This window comes from Dendrobates tinctorius, unplaced genomic scaffold (assembly GCF_039654945.1).
Source record: "Dendrobates tinctorius isolate UK_male_01 unplaced genomic scaffold, ASM3965494v1 ptg000243l, whole genome shotgun sequence".
Classification (NCBI taxonomy): domain Eukaryota; kingdom Metazoa; phylum Chordata; class Amphibia; order Anura; family Dendrobatidae; genus Dendrobates; species Dendrobates tinctorius.
In genome coordinates this window covers 11,551,438-11,575,000 of record NW_027361910.1, presented here as the reverse complement: position 1 = coordinate 11,575,000, position 23,563 = coordinate 11,551,438, and the positions used below count along the sequence as shown (strand labels likewise).

Sequence of the window (23,563 nt, the reverse complement as noted above, 5' to 3'; positions counted from 1 at the left end):
TCACTGTGTGTTTCGCTGTGCCCGACCCAGTACCTGACCATCGCCCTAAGTTCCCTTGTGCTGAGTGTGAGTCATAGGGGGGCATGACTGAACTCTACAGGAATTTGTATCCACTGTGTCCTCCAGATATCTACTTCACCAGCCTATCACCTGCTAGCAGGTGAAACATGAAGCAACTCCACCCTCATTTCCTTTCCCGAACATTGGTTCCTATAATGCTAGCACCCGCTTATGTATTTCTCAGTATTCTATCTCTCATTATTGACATGGCCTGTTCACTCGCTCAGTTTGACTTCTATATCCCTGACTCCAGCTTTGCTTTGGGACCCTGTGCTGCCTGCCCTCCCTGCCCTGACTATGGACCATATGACTATGCCTTTGACGTGCCCTCCTATATCTCATATCCAAGCCTCTGACCCTCTGGCCAGCTGCTGCAATCCCGGGGACTGCCCTGGAGTGGTACCTGGTGTCTACTGGCAGCCCAGCCTATCTTCACCATTAAAGGCCCTAGTGAACAACCGGTAGTCACTCCCCTCCAGGGTAAACCTGGCCCATGGCGCACTGGGTCCACACCCATACTGTGGTACAAGCCAGAGACTTTCTCTAATGCTATTCGTACAGCGCATAGCAGAGGATTCGTACATCACAGAGCTTTAAGGATATTTTCTCCTAAGTCATTACTACATGGAGAATGCAAGCATTTACTAAAAATGGCATATCACAATAGATAACAGGCCACTTTCAACTGTTTGGATGGAGGAAAAAATGCCACCTTTATACTAATAGAAAAAAAACTATTCAAAGCAAAGGAGTATGAACCCACAAAATATATCACAATAATTTTTATTATCATTAAATACAAGAAAAAATAGGGGTACACAACATTAAAAACTGGAGATATAGCTCAGAGGTAAATCAAACCAAGAGTGTGGTATGCAAACAAACAAAATTATGTATTTAATATGAAATAATCAGAAATCTATTCTATTATTTCTAAACACTGTTTTTTGGTGATTCCTTTGTATCCCCGTTCATACTGCACCCACACACACACACAAATGATACACCATTTGACAGATAAACTTGCCCCCTTCAGCAAGAAAATAGCCAAACAAACCACACATTCATGATTTGATCAAAAAATAAAACATCAAAAATTTAAACATTAATTTTCATAAACCTGCAGTAAGGAAAAATGACCTGCAGGTGGCACCACAGTACCCCAAAGCACACTACCAACACATTTGTAAACATGCACTGCTTTTTCGATGATTACTTCACCCCACACAAACACAATACACCATTTAAAAGGTAAACTTGCTCCCTTCAGCAAGAAAACAGCCAAAAAAACCACACATTCACAATTTTATCAGTAAATACAGTTTAAACATTCATTTTCATATACCTGCAGAAAGACACAATGACCTGCAGGTGGCACCTCAGCGGGAAAACATTTTTTGGCCTCTACTTATCAAAACAATTTCTTGTATTACCAATCTACATATATAACTACCTGATATAAATATCTTGTGAATGACATCACATAAATTCACACATATAGGTGATTAATAGATATACTGATGAAAAGACTATAGCAAAGGATATCGCATATGTCATACCGAAGAACAAAGAAAAACGACAAAAACCCAGATATATTGAAAAATAGAAAATATATATTTATTAAGATATACAGATATAGGGAGAGGAGAGGTTACCCCTAGTGGCACAAGTTGAAAGAAAGGTGCACCACGAATCAAAATTATTACAGTACATAGCATATGGAATGTAAACAATATATTATATACAGAGTGAATTTTTTATATATTGTTGGAGCAATGAACTTTAAGCTAACCAACAGTCAAAATAAACAGATATGATATATAGTAAACCTCATGTTATGCAATAAAGAGGTGACATATAATCACCTACCAGCACATGCGATTATCAGTAACAATTAGATAACCCCTAATATTGCACATACCCATAACTAAAGCCTATAAGAGAAATGTAAAAACCACCACACCCAAAAATAGTTAAATGCACGGTAAATTACCTAGTGTACAGGGGGAAGCAAAGGCTTGATCCGGGAGCGTCACCCCGATGCGCGTTTCGTCTGGGAGGCCTTTCTCAAGGGGCATAACCATTAAAGGAAGAGGTGAGTTTAAAAGCCCCATCATCCAATCACAGACCAAGCCAATCACGTACTGTAATCCAGTGTCATAAGTAGAGCAGGCACCATAGACACCACTACATGACACATGCACCGACAAGACTATGGGATGGGCAGCGGCGAAGGCGTCACATGTCACGCGACGTCAGCCAGTGACCGTCACTGTGGCAACATAGACACCGGGAGCCGACGCGCAAAACATATATAAATACCTGTCTGTGTTCAACAGCTCATGAAACACATTTACATTTGACCAGCTTGCTTTTTCTGAAAAAAAAATTTTGCACGGGTCAAGCTAGTCTATATTATTATATTTTTTTATACAGGATTTGCATCCATGGAGTCTGGGAACGACAAAAAATACCCCAAATGATATGTAAAAGCACTGGTTATATATTGGAAGGTATATAATTTTTTGTCATAGGATATAAGAATATACAATAATTTTCCATCATTCGTATATATATAAATATTAGTATGCAAAAAATAATGTGACAGCAGTGCAATGGGTCTCAAATGGGTCTCAAATACTGAAGTCAGATTACTATTCATGCATATATATGGAATATACAGTGGGGAAAAAAAAGTATTTAGTCAGCCACCAATTGTACAAGTTCTCCCACTTAAAAAGATGAGAGAGGCTTGTAATTGACATCATAGGTAGACCATAACTATGAGAGTCAAAATGAGAAAGCAAATCCAGAAAATCACCTTGTCTGATTTGGCAAGATTTACTTTTCAAATCATGGTGGAAAATAAGAATTTGGTCATTAACAAAAGTTCATCACAATATTTTGTTATATATCCTTTGTCGGCAATGTCAGGGGTCAAACATTTTCTGTATATCCTCACAAGGTTGGCACACACTGTTGGTTGTATGTTGGCCCATTCTTCCATGCAAATCTCCTCTAGAGTACTGATGTTTTGGGCCTGTCACTGAGCAGCACAGATTTTCAAATTCCTCCAAAGGTTTTCTATGGGGTTGAGATCTGGAGACTGGCTAGGCCACTCCAGAACCGTAATATGCTTCTTACGAAGCCACTCCTTTGTTGCCCTGGTGGTGTGCTTGGAATCATTATCATTCTGAAAGACCCATCCACGTTTCATCTTCAATGCCCTTGCTAATGGAAGGAGGTTTGCACTCAAAATATCACAATACACTATTTCATGTACACGGTGCAGTCGTCCTGGTCCCTTTGCAGAGAAACAGACGCAAAAGCATGATGTTGCCACCCCCCATTCTTCACAGTAGGTTTTATGTTCTTTGGATGCAACTCCGCATTTTGTCTCCTCCAAACATGACAAGTTTTGTTTCTACCAAACAGTTCTACTTTGGTTTCATCAGACCATATGACATTCTTCCAATACTCTTCTGGATAATCCAAATGCTCTCTAGCAAACTACAGACAGGCTCGGACATGTACTGGCTTAAGCAGGGGGACACGTCTTGCATTGCAGGATCTGAGTCCCTAGCAGCATAATGTGCTACTGATGGTAGCCTTTGTTACGGTGGTCCCAGCTCTATGCAGGTCATTCACAAGGTCCCCACATGTGGTTCTGGGATTGTTGCTCACTTTTACTGTGATCATTTTGACCCCATGGGGTGAGATCTTGCATGGAGCCCCAGATCGTGGAAGATAATCAGTGGTATTATATGTCTTCCATTTTCTTATTATTGCTCCCATAATTGATTTTGTCACACCAAGCTGCTTTTGTGACACCCCAGAGTCCGGTTGTCACAGTGACATCGCCTCACTCTAAGAGGTGAAGTCATGCTTGGAGGCAGAAAGGGACTCCCATGCCAGGTAACAGAGATTAAATCACAATTCCTGCTGCAGGTCAGAAAAGGGAGATGCCTTATAAATTCTGTCCAGCAGAGGGGGTTGGTGAGTCAGCTAGAGGTGAGCTGAGGGAGTTGTCATGGAAATGAGGGCAACTGTAAGCTGTGAGGAGAAATGACAAGGCAGTTAAAACGTGAGGTATAAAGATCTTTCTGGAAGATCCTGTCAGTTGAAGACAGGGAGCTGATCTGTAAGGAGCTGGTGAGGGGCAACTGATCCATGAAGAGGGAAAGGACACGAGCAGAGACAGAGGGGCTCTGGGGAAGCTAAAATACTGCATATAGCAGACCCCTGAGCAAAGCGCTAATAGGGAGAAAAGGGACGTCAGAGTCCTTGGTGGTCAGAGCTGTATGTTCTGATCGCCCAATCTGAAAGTACAGGGAATTGTAAATTCTTGTGCGACATTGAACACCTGAGGGCACGGCAGCGGATAAGGAGCCGGGGGCCGACGGTGAAAAGGACGGTACCCGTGGAATAGGCTCATGCAGACAGCCGTACAGGTTAGTGAAATCATCACGCCATTGAGGGTCGCAGCATAGTTATAAACAGCGGAGACCCACACACAAAGCGCAGAAGGAAGGTCCTAAATCCCCACCTGGCAAGGTGGATCCCCTGAATGCCTCCAGGCAAGCCGGACTCATTCCATCACCTGAAAAAACTGGAGAAAACAAGAGTCAAAAAAACTATATAATGAATATTTTATTAGTATACTAGAAGACACGTATGTGAGATACAGGACATGTAATATTAGATAAGATGGTTTGAGGGTAAATTAGCCTAGAACAATGGAACAGAGAAAAAAGAAATATATCCAGCTCCACAAGAGAATCGATTTTTGGATTTATTCCAATAAAGACAAAGTACAAATCAGCTCCAGGACTGCATCAGCTCACACAGGAGGGACATAAGCGACGCGTTTTGATCGCTACATGCGATCTTTATCAATGCAGTCCTGGAGCTGATTTGTACTTTGTCTTTATTGGAATAAATCCGAAAATCGATTCTCTTGTGGAGCTGGATATATTTATTTTTGCTTCGTTGAATTAACCACTGCAGGATGGTGATCCGTGCTCCCATGGAAGTCGGTGAGCTGGCTTATACTCTTTGACTCTCTAACAATGGAACAGACCAGCGACAAGGACAATTAAAAGACCAGTTATAACAATGACATCAGGGTAAGTGCCTATCGGATGTGCAATAGAAATAGTGAATAGTCATAAGCAAAAAGATGTAAAGATATCCAGACATTGATCACAGTCTATTGCACTCTACCCCTAAACAAAAATATTAAGCTGCTGACATAGTGGTAAAGTGTGCAGCTGCAGCAGACATGAGTAAGTCACCATTGACATAAAGTGCATATAATTGCTGTATAAGAGCCAAAATGGCCCGTAATTAAGTCAGCTGTAACTGCAGGACATCACCACACAGATCAGAAAGTACAGCACTGGAGAGAGACGCAATATGCTGTCGATCGAAGTACTGTGGTCACATAAAGAGGCATATTGCACAATGCCCGCACATGCACAAAAACAGTATAATGAATCAGCACATACCCATCATATCATGAGACAGCCGACCCCCCCCCGAGGAAGCGGGATTTATACCGCGAAACGCACATTGGGGTCTCCTGACCAGCGGCTGTCTCATGATATGATGGGTATGTGCTGATTCATTATACTGTTTTTGTGCATGTGCGGCCATTATGCAGTATACCTCTTTATGTGACCACAGTACTTCGATCGACAGCATATTGTGGGTCTCTCCAGTACTGTACTTTCTGATCTGTGTGGTGATGTCCTGCAGTTACAGCTGACTTAATTACGGGCCATTTTGTCTCTTATACAGCAATTATATGCACTTTATGTCAATGGGGACTAACTTATGTCTGCTGCAGCTGTACACTTTACTACTATGTCAGCAGCTTAATATTTTTGTTTAAGGGTAGAGTGCAATAGACTGTGATCAATGTCTGGATATCTTGACATCTTTTTGCTTATGACTATTCACTATTTCTATTGCACATCCGATAGGCACTTACTTACCCTGATGTCATTGTTATAATTGGTCTTTTAATTGTCCTTGTCGCTGGTCTGTTCCATTGTTCTAGGCTAATTTACCCTCAGACCATCTTATCTAATATTACATGTCCTGTATCTCACATATGTGTCTTCTAATATACTAATAAAATATTAATTATATAGTTTTTTGACTCTTGTTTTCTCCAGTTTTTCATTTGATGTAGAGTCGTCTCTATGGGCACTTCATGAGGCAAGACTTAGGGATTTAATCATATGTGTTTGAAATGTATTTTAGGAGTTCTTTTTTTATACTCATCCCATCACCTGTATGTGGTACTCCAGATTGCAACCAATTGCCAGTAAAAGGTAAAGAAACTGCACCTCTCTGTGTCCTTCTCTCATTTCTCTGCACCCCAACGTTCACAGCCATTTTGACTATTAATTTAACATCTTTGACCTGGGACTATTGCTCTACCTGTGGAGAGCTATTTTCACCTCAGCTGCGACACACCAACAGTCTCAGGGGAACAACATCGCAGCGCTGGCCACCTCTGACCAGAATACCACAGGTGGCGTCACTTATTTAACCATCTATAAACTTTATCTTCCTTTTTACCACATAAATACCACACAACTTTCCCCTATTTTATTACTGGACGCCTCTGGGCCACGGACCGGGTCGCCGCCGCCGTGACACCGTCCCCCATTGAAGTCGACAGGCCCGGTACCGAGTACCCCCAGGCCCTGCGGGGTGCTCCACTTTCCTATTGCAGATTCAGTTTTCCCAGCCTGGTGCAGGGCTACAATTTTGTTTCTGGTGTCGTTTAACGGCTCTTTGGTCTTCACCATAGTGTAGTTTGCAGTGTGACTGTTTGAGGTTGTGGACAGGTGTCTTTTATACTGATAACAAGTTCAGACAGGTGCCATTACTACAGGTAATGAGAGGAGGACAGAGGAGCCTCTTAAAGGAGAAATTACAGGTCTGTGAGAGCCAAAAATCTTGCATTTTCTTAGGTGCCCAAACACTTATTTTCCACCAGAATTTGAAAAATAAATCTTGCCAAATCAGACAAGGTGATTTTCAGGATTTGTTTTCTCATTTTGACTCTCATAGTTGTGGTCTACCTATGATGTAAATTACAGGCCTCTCTCATCTTTTTAAGTGGGAGAACTTGCACAATTGGTGACTGGCTAAATACTTTCTTTCCCAACTGCAAGTCGCATAAGTCACATGTTAAATAAAAGAAACAGGGGGATACACAATGATATTGCATCATTAATATATGTGCAAAAATGTTAAGTGGCTATAGTGCAGCAAGAAATGATTCTGTGTATACCTTAATCATGCAAAATGCATATGGAGAGTCATAAGGCAAAATATGCAGCATCATATATAAGTACATAGGCAACAGACTCAAATAAATCAAGACATAGTAAATTTACTCAAGGAGAGATCAAAGGGGACTCCCCTAACGCATGTTTCGCGCTAGCTTCTTTTTTTTCCTTTATAGTAATAGATAGATTAGATAGCCTGCCTTGAAAAAGTGTACTGAATATGTAGGCACATACCTTAAGAACATCTTCATTTGATGATTTGCAGTCCACAAGTTCAGAGACATCAGTCACAGAGCCACTACTGTCTACAGCAACAGTTTTAACAGGAACGGCTACTGTTTTCCCAGTGAGAATAGCAGTGTTGAGAATCTCAGCTTCCTAAAATATAAAGATATTGTTTTACATTTAGAAATAGACGCAACAATTATTGGACAATTGTCAGCACAGATTATGACATTTTACTTTAAATCAGCCCAACTTCAAAAGATTTTTCATAGCTAAAGATGAAAAGTCCTGTGATGAGATTCTAATATTATTCTATTCCTAACTATAGGTCATCCTGCAAAATCAGCCAATCTGAAAAGAAAATGTGACAGATTATCCAGCCATTGCTTATGCAGGAAAAAAATCAATAGAGCAGGCAGCTTAATCCTAAGTAAAATATGAGTAATGCGTAAAAGTAATGACTAAAAGTAATGAGTAAAATATGAGTAATAAGCTACTAAAAATTTTTCTAAAGATGCTACAAAAGATGGGGTCCCATAGAGAGAAATCACATAGCGCCAGCATTGTAACTCATAGGTGATGCATTTCTTCATTCTTATTCTTCTGCTCAGATCCAAGACACTAAACCAGTAGGGTGTTTGGTTACTGAAATTATCTTTGGTTTACATTGATTACAGTTTTGCTTGCAGAATCAATAAACAATTATATTAATAGTGGAAGGGCATTTGTACCTTGTTCAATTTTAAACAGATTTTTGAGTCAATTTTTGGAGTCACTCATTTGAACAATTTTAGTCCTTTCTCAGAAAATTGAATTTTAGGCGTAGCAATGCAGAATAGTAAGTTTTACCTACAAAATAAAGTTTTTCTAATTACAAGTACGGTATTATTATAAACTTGAACCACTTGTGAATGCAAATAACACAATTGCATGTCATAGAATACCCATCGTTATAAGCAACTACAAAACAACATTTTCATTACAATAGCCTAAAATCACTATCTTTTTTCTATTACTCTACATGCACACCTTGCACATACTCTGAAGACTTATCTGTATGGACTGTTTAAATTAAAATTGCATGTGAAATCTTGCAGTTTTCACATTGTCTCAACGACGGAATTTGGAAGACCCCTGCTTTCATGGCAAGCCACCGGCACCCCACAATAGCATCCCTGAGACTGATGGAAGCTGGTGAGTGCAAGCACTGGTGATCGCTCTATTTAAATCTGTTTTCAGAAATTCACAGAAGCATATAAATGGGTAACAACAGCATTCAGAGATTAGACAGTTGCATGCTGTGTAACATGGTAGGCATCTACCACATGTGGAGTGGACTCAGCTCCAGAGACCGTTCCACACACTCCAACTAACTATGCAGGGTTACTGAGTTTTTAGACAGGAGTTTTAGTATGGCAGAAGGGGTTTGATTGTAAAATCTGGTTCCCCATTTGCGTGAAGGAAATCACAACCATTTTCAGACGACAGCTCTTTCTTGAGCTCACACCCAGTTACACACTCCTTCCTCAACCAAAAAAGAAGGAATGGAACCCAAAATTAAAGGCACATTTTCTTGCAGTCTTATGTAACACCACAAATAACATACAGTGATACCTCTCTGAGTACTGATAATATAGTAAGTTTATAGTATTTCTTCTTAGATTACACAGAACACTGAGGAAGGACTCCCACATTTTTGTTCCCCACCAAATTCAAAGATTTAGTGCTCCTAACCTAAATATGTATTTAGGAATTCTTAACATAGCCACATAGCAGAATGGTATCTAACAAGTTATACAAATACCATTTACACCCAGGTAATTTACAGGTGAGACTCTTCTCTTTATTATACTGATGCCATGATGACTTCTCACACCTACAGCTATTACTAACTACACCCACCACATTGTCACTGATTATGAACTACAATCACCAAGTCATCACCCTTATAAACCATAGCTACCATACCATCCTCCTTATGAACTATAAAACCACACTATCTGCGCTTATGACATATTACTGCCATGCTGTTTCCCTTATGAACTACAACCACACACCATTTCCACTTGTGAACTGTAACCACTATACTGTCCCCCTTTATGAAGTACTAGCTGAAGAGTCCAGTGTTGCCTGGGCATAGTAACCAACTGTGGTTAGTTATAACAAATTATAATGATTATATTGCACATAAAAAAACGTGCATCTAATCCTATCCTGTGTGATACTGATTGCTGAGCCGTGTATCTAATCCTATTCTGTGTGATACTGACTGCTGAGCTGTGTATCTAATCCTATCCTGTGTGATATTGCCTGCTGAGCCATGTGTCTAATCCTCTCGTGTGTGATACTGACTGCTGAGCCATGCATCTAATACTATCCTGTGTGATACTGACTGCTGAGCCATGTATCTAATTCTATCCTGTGTGATACTGGGCTCCCCCTGCAGTCTGTGTCAGAGGGTGGTCTGTGTTGGCACAGTAATAAATTGTTATTTCCAGCTTTACAGAAGGACGATAACGCCATAGAAATTATAAGAATAATAGGCCTCAGTTACCACAACTGTCTACAAAGAAAACTGTTGCTGATAGCAACCAATCACAGCTCATTTTTCATCTTTTAAACAGCTCTGGGACAGCGTGGTGAGTTTTGAGTGTTGACTTTGGTGTTTCGACATTTATGTGGCGAGGTTGGTGTATGTGTGGTGGAAATGTGTGCTGAGGGTGGTATATGTGTTGAAGCACGTGGTAGTGTGTGGCGCATTTTGTGTGTGTGTTCAAATCCCCGTGTGTGGTGAGTATCCCATGTCAGGGCCCCACAGCAATTGTACGGTATATACTTTTTGGCGCCATCGCTCTCATTCTTTAAGTCCCCCTTGTTCACATCTGGCAGCTGTCAATTTGCCTCCAACACTTTTCCTTTCACTTTTTCCCTATTATGTAGATAGGGGCAAAATTGTTTTGTGAATTGGAATGCGCGGGGTTAAAATTTCACCTCACAATATAGCCTATGACGCTCTCGGGGTCCAGACGTGTGACTGTGCCAAATTTTGTGACTGTAGCTGCGACGGTGTGGATGCCAATCCAGGACATACATACATACTGTACATACATACACACCCACATTGAGCTTTATATATTAGATAACCACTACACCATCCTCCATCATCAGCTGCAACCATCACACCATCTTGTCTTATGAATAGTGTTGAGGATTCCGATAACGCAAATATCGGGTATCGGTCGATATTCGCTGTATCGGAATTCTGATACCGAGTACCGATATTTTTACAATATCGAATAACGAAATCAGAAGTTCCCATAATGCAATGAGCCAGTTGTGTTAGCCATGTTAACTAATGGCATGGCTGTGATTGGCTGCTGAAATGATGTCATCATGATGCGCGGTCTGTGCGGGCCTGCCGGGGGTCTGTGCGGGTCTGCCAGGGTTCTTTGCGGGCCTGCCGGGGGTCTGTACGGGCCTGCCGGGGGTCTGTGCGGGCTACCAGGGGTCTGTACGGGCCTGCCGGGGGTCTGTATGGGCCTGCCGGGGGTCTGTGCGGGCCTGCCGGGGGTCTGTGCGGGCCTGCCGGGGGTTGTGTGTGTGTGAAGTCATCGTCCGATGGGACTACAAGTCCCATTGGGCGATGCCTGTTACAATGACAGTGATTGACACATTAGTCAATGATGGGACAGTAGTAGTCCCATCATCCGGCTAATGTGTTGAATGTAAAAAAAAAAAAAAAAACATACATACTACATACATACTACATATATACAACATACATACATACATACTACATATATATTACATTCATACAACATACATACATACTACATACATACTACATATATACTACATTCATACATCATACATACTACATACATACTACATATATACTACATATATACAACATACATACATACATACTACATACATACTACATATATACTACATTCATACAGCATACATACATACTACATACATACTACATATATACTACATTCATACACATACATACTACATACATACTAGATATATACTACATTCATACAACATACATACATACATACATACTACATATATACTACATTCATACAACATACATACTACATACATACTACATATATACTACATTCATACAACATACATACTACATACTACATACATACTACATATATGCTACATTCATACCCTGTACCACATACAGGTGATGGAATGAATATGAAAAAAGAACTCCTAAAATACATTTGAAACACATATGATTAAATCCCTAAGTCTTGCCTCATGAAGTGCCCATAGAGACGACTCTACATCAAATGAAATGAGTCGTCTGCGGGAGATCGTCATGGGGCACTTGTGGATTTCTGCGGATCAGGGAGTATATCGGTTGTTTGTTATTTTAATATTTTTTACAGATGACACTGGCTTCGGGGAACAAAGTGACAAGTGATGGTGAGTATGTACTCTATGTTATATGTACTGTATGTCTATATGTATGTATTGCATGAATGTATTGTATGTAGTATGTATGCAGTATGCATATTGTATGTCTGTAGCATGTTTTATGTATGTTGTATGTATGTAGTATGTATGTAGTATGTATGTATGTTGTATGAATGTAGTATGTATGTAGTATGTATGTATGCATGTTGTATGAATGTAGTATATATGTAGTATGTATGTAGTATGTATGTATGTTGTATGAATGTAGTATGTATGTATGTATGTTGTATGAATGTAGTATATATGTAGTATGTATGTAGTATGTATGTATATTGTATGAATGTAGTATATATGTAGTATGTATGTATGTATGTTGTATGAATGTAGTATATATGTAGTATGTATGTAGTATGAATGTATGTTGTATGAATGTAGTATATATGAAGTATGTATGTATGTATGTTGTATGAATGTAGTATATACAGTGGCATGTAAAAGTTTAGGCACCCCTGGTCAAAATTACTGTTATTGTGAACAGTTAAGCAAGTTGAAGATAAAATGATCTCTAAAAGTCCTAAAGTTAAAGATGACACATTTGTTTTGTATTTTAGGCTAAAAAGTAATACACATTGTCATTTTTTCACATTTTAAAAATTACGAAAAGAAAAATGGTCTGATGCTAAAGTTTGGTCACCTTTGAAGATTTGCGTGCTCAGATAACTTTGACCAAGGTTTCAGACCTTAATTATCCTGTAAGGGTTATGGCTTGTTCACCCTCAATGTTAGGAAAGGCCAGCTGATGCAGATTCCACAGGTTTAGAAACACATAGCCTCCTCTAACCTTGTGCGAAAAAACAGCCACCAAGGGTTCTTTTAAGCAGCTGCCTAGCACTCTGAAAATGAAAATGGTGGAGGCCCACAAAGCAGGAGAAGGCTATAAGAAGATGGCAAAGCGTTTTAAAGTTGTCCTTACCTCGGTTCAATATGTAATTCAGAAATGGCAGTTTACAGAAACAGTGGAGGTCAAGATAAGGTCTGGAAGGCCAAGCAAAATTTCAGGGAGAGCTGCTCATAGGATTGCTAGAAAGGCATATTAGAACCCCCACTTGACTGCAAAAGACCTTCAGAAAGATTTAGCAGATTCTGGAGTTGTGGTAATTGTTCTACTGTTCAGAGACACCTTATCAAATATGGCCTTCATGGAAGAGTCATCAGAAGAAAACCTCTCCTGCACCCTCACCATAAAATTCAGCATCAGAGGTATGCAAAAGAACATCTAAACAAGCCCAATGCATTTTAGAAACAAGTCCTGTGAATCGTTGAAGTTAAAATAAAATTCTTTGGTCGCAATGATCAAAGGTATGTGCAGAGAAAAAATTGCATAGAATTTCAGGAAAAGAACATCTCCAACCATTAAGCATGGGGATGGATCAATCATGCTTTGGAGTTGTGTTGCAGACAATGGCACAGGAAACATTTTATGGGTAGAGCGAAGAATGGATTCAATGAAATTTCAACAAATTCTTGATGCAAACATAACACCATGTGTAGAAAAGCTGAATTTGAAAACAGGATGGCTTCTACAAATGGATAATGATCACACACATCAAAATCCACAATAGACTACCTCAAAAGGCGATAGCTAAAGGTTTTTCAATCATCATTGAAAATCTGTGGCTAGTCCTCAAAATAGCAGTGCATGCAAGACGACCCAGGAATCTCACAGAAATGGAAGAATTTTCCAAGGAAGAATGGATGAAAATCCATCAAACAAGAATTGAAAGACTCTTGGCTGGCTACTAAAAGCGTTTACAAGCTGTGATATTTTTAAAAGGGAGTGCTACTAGGTGCTAACTATGCAGGGTGCCCAAACTTTTGCATTGGCCTGTTTTCCTTATTGTAATTTTTAAAATGTAAAAAATGACAATATATAATTTTTTTGGCCTAAAATATAGAGAAAATGTGTCATCTTTAACTTTAGCCCTTTTAGAGATCATTCCATCTTCAACTTGCTTAACTGGTCACAACAACAGTAATTTTGACCAGGGGTGCCCAGACTTTTACATGCCACTGTATGTAGTATGTATTTAGTATGTATGTATGTATGTTGTATGAATGTTGTATATATGAAGTATGTATGTAGTATGTATGTATGTTGTATGAATGTTGTATATATGTAGTATGCATGTAGTATGTATGTTTTTTTTTTTACATTCAACACATTATCCGGATGATGGGACTACTACTGTCCCATCATTGGCTAATGTGTCAATCACTGTCATTGTAGTTTTCCTTCATTGGAGACTGCCCTTCCCGTGGTTGTTCCTTCCCGGTGAAAGACCTGGCTAGTCACTGCCTGCGTTGAGAAACATGTGATGGTGTCTCCGCGGCTTATATATTTGCATGTTTTACATATTTCCCATAAGGGATGGGAGCAGTGCTCTAGAATCACTGCATTGAGAAACACGTGATGGTGTCTCCGCAGTGTCGGATGTTGATCTCCATGAGGTCATTCATCCTCCTCTTTTCATGGTCTGTTACTAGGCATTGCTCCCACTAGCCAGTTTCCTACTCCACACTGATGAGGGGCAATACCCCGAAACAGCTGTCTGTGGATGGATACCATGTTTAGGCATAGGTGGTTTCCTTCATTGGAGACTGCCCTTCCCGTGGTTGTTCCTTCCCGGTGAAAGACCTGGCTAGTCACTGCCTGCGTTGAGAAACATGTGATGGTGTCTCCGCGGCTTACATATTTGCATGTTTTACATATTTCCCATAAGGGATGGGAGCAGTGCTCTAGAATCACTGCGTTGAGAAACACGTGATGGTGTCTCCGCAGTGTCGGATGTTGATCTCCATGAGGTCATTCATCCTCCTCTTTTCATGTCATTGTAGCAGGCATCGCCCGATGGGACTTGTAGTCCCATCGGACGATGCCTGCACACACTCACAACCCCCGGCAGGCCTGCACAGACCCCCGGCAGCCCGCACAGACCCCCGGCAGCCCGCACAGACCCCCAGCAGGCCCATACAGACCCCCGGCAGCCCGTACAGACCCCCGGCAGGCCCGTACAGACCCCCGGCAGCCCGCACAGATCCCCGGCAGGCCCGTACAGACCACCGGCAGGCCCGCACAGAGCCCAGAGAGGCCCGCACAGACCCCGCAGCAGGCCCGAACAGACCCCCGAGAGGCCCGTACAGAGCCCAGAGAGGCCCGCACAGACCCCCCGGCAGGCCCGCACAGACCCCAGAGAGGCCCGTACAGACCCCGCCCACACACACAGACACGCACAGTGTCCGCCCACGCACCGCCCACACTCTTCCCCCCTCCCGAACTAGATGTGCAAGGAAAGAAAGGTTTTTTTTTAATTCCGATATTTCTGTCCCATAGACTTCCATTGGTTTCCGGTATCGGAATTGGCGATACCCGATACTTTTTGGGTATTGGTCCGATCCAATCCAATCTGATATTTCACAACATCGGATGGTGTCGCTCAACACTACTTATGAACAAAGTTAAACATGTTGCACTGATTATGAAATATAACCACCAGACTGACCCCCTTATGACCTGTAACTGCCATATCATCCTCCCTTATGAACTATGGCCTACACACTGTCCCCATTTCAGGCAATACTCTCTCCGTTGCTTTCTCTCACTCTGATCATATCACTTCACTACCCCCATACGCTGCTTCCTCTACATGCTGTTCCATCATACTATCACCTCCACTCTGCCCTGTCTCTATACTGCCCCTTCACACTGTCCCCACACACTGCCCTCTCCATACTGTTTACTTATACTATCCTCCCACACTGCCTCCTCTCTATACTATCCTCTCGCATTATCCAACCACTGCCCTCTCTCAATATTATCCGCACATACTATCCTACTATGCTTTCCTCTGTCCTTACTGTGCCCTCATACTGTCCCCCCACAATTCCACACTCTTCCTCCTCTCTATACTGTCCCATCACAATGTCTTCCCAATGATGCCTACTTTCCACACTTCCCCCCACTCTGCATCTTCTCCATGCTTACCTTCATACTGTCTTGACTACAATAACAACCTTCCCACAATAAAAGTACCTTGAATTTTTGGATTCAATATACGGCATTTAGTGCCCACATTTTTGCTATTTCTATGGTGCACCAGTGATGTTAGGAGCATGACCTTATCAGGAAGCTACCAGGAAGCTTCACGTCACCACTGCCCCTGAAGCACTGATGTCTGAAAGAAGCGAATACATTTGAATGCAGAAATCAAGAAACCAGTGTACAAGCAGTTTTATGAACTGGCTGTCAGCTTATCAAGTGGTTTGGAAAATTGTTGGGAACTGGTCAAATCTTACTCCTTGGGGAAAGGCAAAATGCTGACATCCACCTGCCATCTGAGGGCATGAGCGTCCCCGTCCCTAGACTATTGCCTGTAAGACATCAGCATCTCAGCATCAAGTCATTGTGCAAGCTGTACCAGTATGTTCTATGTGTAGGGGAGAAGAGGATTCAGTCACTCAGATTATGCACGTTTAAGCTTTATTGTTTTGAAAAGGATGCCACAATGGGGACATTCTTGCTTTTAGAGCACTCAGTCGGCATCATTATTTTTTAGTGGGGAACTAAGGGAGCATTCATACTTTTTATAGGTGCATTATTTCTTTCAAGAAGGCACTCAAAGAGCATTGTTTGTATTAAGGTGAACACTAAGAAGCCATTTTTACTGGTTTGGGAGCACAATATTTGCCATGCCTTGGCCAGTGGAAGCCCATGCTGTGCCACTGACCCAACGTGGCCATTTAAGAGTTTTGCCTGAACATACAGTATGCACTTGAAAAAATGCAATCAAGAGTTTTTCAGCAAGAATTTCTTAAGATGTACAGTAGAAAGTAAAAGTAATAAGTGCTTTCCCTAGTTAATAGCATACATAATTAGCAAGCAGATGCAGCACAGAGTACTTTTCCAAAAAAATGCATTTTTTAGCATCTGTTTCACTTTAAAATTGAAGAGATCACGCTTACTGTGTGTTTGAAAAGAGCACTTGGAGCTTTTAGAGCTGAGCAGCCTTGGCATAGAATATGTGTAATGTGCCAAATGGCATTATAAATTTTAGAGCAATTGTAAAAGTTGCCGGGTTTTATTCATAAACAGTGCAGTTTGTTGCAGACATTTGTTTTCTTTATGCATAATTATTTTAGGATACACATTTGTTTTTTTAAACATATGGTCAATAATGCTGTCCCATTCTGACGAACTGCACAATCTGGCAATGAAAAGCTGATTTTAAGCTTTCTGGCGCTAGGTTGCTAAGAACTGAAAAGGTGACAGTATCACCTTCACCTCAGCTCTGATGCGTCAGACACTTCTGACATTTGTAGCCTCAAGGAACACAATTGTACTAAGAACTAACACGGAAACATGTCAGGCTTTTTCTTTTTTGTTGACACCAAGCAATGTGGCATCTACAGTAGGTTTCTTTACAACTGCCTTAATGGATTTACATCAATTGTACCCACTGGCAAAACTTCTATTTAAAGCTCACACTGGTGTACCTATGAAGGGCTAATATTAATGTAGGATATATCATGATATCTGCTTTGCGCAAATTTGATTTTTTTTGTTGCTTGCAGGATCTATTTGGTTCTGAGGAGGAGGCATACTGAACTCACTAAAATATATATATATATATATATATATATATATATATATATACTGTATATATACACATGTATGTTATTGTTAGCCTTCACTGACCCATACAACTGGGATTGCACATAGATGTACACAGGCTGACATAATTATACTGTTCACTTATGTATGTTAAGAGATATCTGTCAGTAGGATTAACACTTCTAAGCTGTCTGCATGGGCATGCAGATGATAGAAAGTTGAAAAAAATATCTGATGTATTCTCTTACAGAAATCCACATTTTTCTTAATATTTAAATGAGCTGTTGAGATTAATGGGCTGGACAAAGATCTCCCCAAAAATCAGCTTCTGAGGCTTATTTTAAATTAAAGGGGGTATTACCAGTTTGAGGCATGTAGTGACTGACAGTCTACTCTCCTGAACTTACTGCACAGCTGTCTGTGATAACAACTAACATAGTACAGCAGAGCTTACACTTGTTCCAATACAACCAGATCTGTAGTTGTTCTCTGTTGCAGAACTGAACCTGATTACGAATAAAGCATTTTCAGCTCACAGGTAGTAAGTGTTTATATGTGTTGGGTGTGAATGTGCAGAAAAGAACTTTGTCTCATTACAAACACATCTGCAGCTGCTGTTGTTCACTCTGAGTGCTGTTAGCTCTGATACAGAGCTGTGCCTGATTATGACTAACACAGTATAGAAAAGCTGAATTTTGTTTAATTATAAATACACTTTTAACAGTTTTCTCTCATGATCTCACTGCAGAACTGAACTTTTTCTCATTGCAAACACATTTGCAGCTGCAGTTGTCCTCTGATAATGCTTGAACTTTCATTGCACAGGCAGCTCTTGGGGAAGGAAGATACCGCAGAGCTGACAGCACTCTTCTCAAGGTCCAGTCAGCTCTGCAGTATGTCCTGTCCCTGACAAGAGATGCCTGTGCAATGGAAGCTGAAGCATTATCAGAGGACAACTGCAGCTGCAAATGTGTTTGCAATGAGAAAAAGTTCAGCTATGTTGTACTTTGCTAGTAATAATCATACAAAGGTCTGCAGTGAGATCTGGAGAACAGACTGTTAATCATTACATACAAAAGAAGGAACAGCATCCAATCCAGGTGAAAGTCGTATCAGAGATTTATTCTGCCAGTATAAAGTACAACGTTTCGGCCATATTGTGGCCTTTTTCAAGTGTAACATATAGCACAAATGATGGCCTTTTATGGTGTGGCTTAGCCAATCACCTCTCCGGTAACACCCATCACATATAATCATACATTAAATACATATAAATACATTGATCAGAAACATATATATTCAATATAACAACTTATCTGAATAATATCAATGATCATCATATTCTTATTAGAGACATTACAAAGATACTCCAATAGTAAACAAAAAATCCCCAAATAAACCCACCAGTAATCACCATGCATCCAAATATCCATGGAGACGACGTGCCAATCACCAACAGTAATACATATCCCTGTAAAATCCACCAATCCATGCTCCCATGATAATGGCGCCAACCCCAAAAGCCAATTATAAGAGGACTCACATATACATGTAACGGGAGACTTCCCTCTCCCCTCCATACACTGTCATCATCAGCAGGAGCCGAGCCATGTCAGTGGTGCAACCCCATGACGTGCACAACCAGGTCACAGCGCATGTCCCGCCCACCCCAACAGGCCCGATCACGCAATGTACCCAACACACAGCACTGTGCTTGCGTAGTGCCATGTATGGGACGCAGCCACACGAACCGCCCATCAGAGGGAACGCTCACACGCAGCAATACCCCGGGGCCGCAGTCACGCGAGGTGCTCTCAACACCCCCCGCGCCTGTGCAGATGACCAAAAAGTAGTGCAATACCGCACTATAATAAGTGAGTCCACTAAAATGGACCAAAGTTACTAATCATACATAGCAATATAAAAGGCATCACAAATCAAGTAACTATATCCATGGTAACTTTTAATATTCTATGGAGCCTCAAAATTTGGGTCACCATATATATTATAACAGAAAAAACTCAATAAATATCGGGGATAAATATACGTCAGAAGACAAAAAAAACAAAAAAGAAGGAAAAGAGGGCACGGGAAATGACAGGCAACAAAAATAAAAAGACTGCATCATCTTCACAATTCAGGACTGTTCAGTCCCCATATCCTCCAATCAATGCACAATATGAAACCTAAGGAAACACAAAAAAATTGGTTTTAAAAAAACACAGACCATTAAAAGCCACATATACATATTCCCCATATAACAAATGATGACAAAGGGCGAGGGATTAGGTGAGACAAGTATAAAGGTTATAATCAAGGTTTAAACCCCTTGGTTGCAACGTATCTAGAATCGATATCCATCTCAACTCTTTCTTTTTCAACATTTTCACCCTATCACCCCCACGTCTTAGCACAGGAACCCCATCTATTACCCTGAATCGCAACTGATTCACAGAGTGTCTACACTCCAAAAAATGCTTCGGAATTGGCAACTCCACAAGTTTGGTCCTAATGGTACTCTTATGCTTACTAATACATGCCCTAATCTCCATGGTAGTCTCTCCTATATACATCCCAGCCCACAAGGGCACAAGATCAAATAGATCACATAACTCGAAGAGCATGTGTATCTCTCCTTTATCAGAAATTTTTTCCCGGTCCGCGGATGATTAAAACTATCACCCTTGAGCATGTTACCGCAACATGCACATCCCAAACACGGGAAATTACCCATTTTGGGAGGGCACAATGTTCTTTGCGTACAGATTTTAGATGAACCAATATCCGACTTTACCAATCTATCCTTGAGATTGTATCCACGCCTATAAGAAAGCAATGGCCTATCCAAGAATTCTAATATGTGTGGCAAACCCTTTTGTAAAAGGCTCCAATGTTTGTTCAAGATGCCTCCAATCTTGCCACTAAACGGACAAAATGTTGAAACAAAAGGAACACGTCTTGTAGACACGTTATCACGTTTACGGCTGGAATCCTAGGCCGTTAAACTTAGAGCCTTAATCTTATAAGATTTGACCCTATCAATCGGATAGCCTCTATTAACAAATTCCCTCTGATGGGCGGTTCGTGTGGCTGCGTCCCATACACGGCACTGCGCAAGCGCGGTGCTGTGTGTTGGGCGCGTCGTGTGATCGGGCCTGTTGGGGTGGACGGCGCATGCGCTGTTACCTGGTTGTGCACGTCATGGGGTTGCGCCACTGACATGGCTCGGCTCCTGCTGATGATGACAGTGTATGGAGGGGAGAGGGAAGTCTCCTGTTACATGGATATGTGAGTCCTCTTATAATTGGCTTTTGGGGTTGGTGCCATTATCATGGGAGCATGGATTGGTGGATTTTACAGGGATATGTATTACTGTTGGTGATTGGCACGTCGTCTCCATGGATATTTGGATGCATGGTGATTACTGGTGGGTTTATTTGGGGATTTTTTGTTTACTATTGGAGTATCTTTGTAATGTCTCTAATAAGAATATGATGATCATTGATATTATTCAGATAAGTTGTTATATTGAATATATATGTTTCTGATCGATGTATTTATATGTATTTAATGTATGATTATATGTGATGGGTGTTACCGGAGAGGTGATTGGCTGAGCCACACCATAAAAGGCCATCATTTGTGCTATGTGTTACACTTGAAAAAGGCCACAATATGGCCAAAATGTTGTACTTTATACTGGCAGAATAAATCTCTGATATGACTTTCACCTGGATTGGATGCTGTTCCTTCTTTTGTATGGATATTTTTGTTCATCTGGGTTTATGAACTTTGAACTTGCATCCTTTTAGTCCCTGTTGGGCTGTCGGCTGCTTTTTGCTGTTAATCATTACATGTCTCACACTGTTAACACCCTTTCAATTAATATAACCTCTGGAGGCAGATTCTCAAGGAGACATGTGTCTAGTCCATTGTTTTTAACTGCTAAGTTACATATTAAGAAAAACACAGATTTCTCTGGGACAAGACATCAACTTGTACATATCAAGGTATAATTTTATTAAATTTTGTATCACCTGCATAGCCATGTACATGGTTTAGGATGGTGGATCCTACTGATAGATTCCCTTTAAATTATGTAAAAAAATGCAACTATTATACCCAATAAAATACTTCATGGAGCAATTTGAGGTTACAGACCCATCAAAGTGCAATAAAGTGTCTTTGTTAAAGAGGTTGAAAGTTAAAATCCATTACATCCTGATGCATAGTCTTACGAACTAGGCTACTTGTATGAATTACAATGGTATCCTGTGCATGGATAATCTTCCTTGAATTGGTGATGTAGCCTTAAAGACCTACCATGATATTGCATTAATTATTGTGACTGAATGCTGTCGGCCTCAGTATCATGCTTGCACCATGGCACACAATGCCCTGACTGTTGGCAGTGTTAGACCCTGGACTATGGTGCCTGGTTGCAACTGAAACTGATGCAACAGACACTTTATGCATTTGCTTAGACAGACATGTCAGAAAAAGTAACAGATTATTTTTAATGAGTCGTGACATAAGTCAAGTTATGATGAATAAAATTACTGATAACATATGCTTTAGGGTTTTGGATTGTTTTAATCTAATGAATAAAACCAAAATACTGAGATATCATATTTAAAAATTATTTCTGCTTAAAGGGATTTTCAAAGTTCATTCAAAAACTGCCCATGGACCCAAAACAATAAAAATAAGTAAATAATGTTTATTCACCCATAGAATCCCTATTCCTAAATTGCCCCATTTCTTAGCGTCACCGCCGGCCTTCTCTTTATTTTGGCTAAAGCAGTCCAGTATAGTATATCCATGTAACTACTGTAGTTAGTCAATTGTCTTAGTATTAAATGGCACAAAACTGATGAAGTTAGTGTTACATTTTTGACATGGCTTATTTCTGGTATTTTTGGTCTAATGAAAATCCTACATGAAAAAGCTAAGAAAAAAAACAACAACAAAAAACAGCACACCAAACCCAAAGAATGCAGTGTTTAAAACTAAATACATTTCCATATTTATATATAAACGCTAAAATTAAAATCTTGCGTAGTTTGAAAAATAAAGCAAAAGTGAAAAATGCTTATGAAAACACTTTATAAATAAAGTCTCAAGAACGCTTGTGACGTTAGAGATAAATTTGTCCAATTATTACATGACTAATTGTGTTCTTGTTGAACTCTATTGAATAGAAAACTTCTACGGGACACCAAACTTACTAAAAGTGTCTCAATAGGTTGTATCTACACACTATTACTGTAGAATGTAAAGGAGTGCAATTTGCACTCTGTGAATTGACTTTATCTTCAAACTTCTTCATATATATGAAGATAATAAATTTCTAGGAAGTATGTAAATGGTTGACTTGCTCATCTAGAACTAAGGTTCAAATTACCAAACCCAAAGAAAGAATGCTGGAAATGTCTCCCCCTACTGCTCTGCTCTTATAAAACTGCCAAGCGTGTAATCTTTCAAAGCCCGCGGATCAAAGAGCACACTTTGTTCTATTAAAAGAAGAGATTCTTTTCTTAAACAATCAAAGTAGCACACTGTTTTGTGAGGAATAGAAAACCTGACTTTTGACAGCAATCTTGAGAGCCTTTTTTTATTCCATAGTTCTTTAGAATTCATTAAAAAAGATTTAAAACGGAATTTTTTTTCTAACACTGTTGAAACCTCCATCATTGTTAAGTAAAAAAAATAATCTTCAGATATATTAAAAAATGCTAAATGATATACAGTAAATGTTACTGTGCACAGATGGCCTACACGATGTCTCCATGGATCAACGGAGCTTTCAAAATAGAACCTGTTCATGCTGCTGAGGGTAGGCTTTGATGTACAGCAAAGC

At 40.3% G+C, this 23,563-nt stretch overlaps 1 protein-coding gene across 1 annotated transcript in view; it reads right to left on the bottom strand.

The window, feature by feature from the left end:
- TMEM132D (transmembrane protein 132D) overlaps positions 1-23,563 on the bottom strand; it is a 1,611,777-nt gene that overhangs the window by 260,936 nt on the left and 1,327,278 nt on the right. The window contains exon 5 of the mRNA XM_073557069.1: positions 7,602-7,745. Coding sequence (XP_073413170.1) covers positions 7,602-7,745 — 144 coding nt within the window. The remainder of the gene's footprint in view (positions 1-7,601; positions 7,746-23,563) is intronic.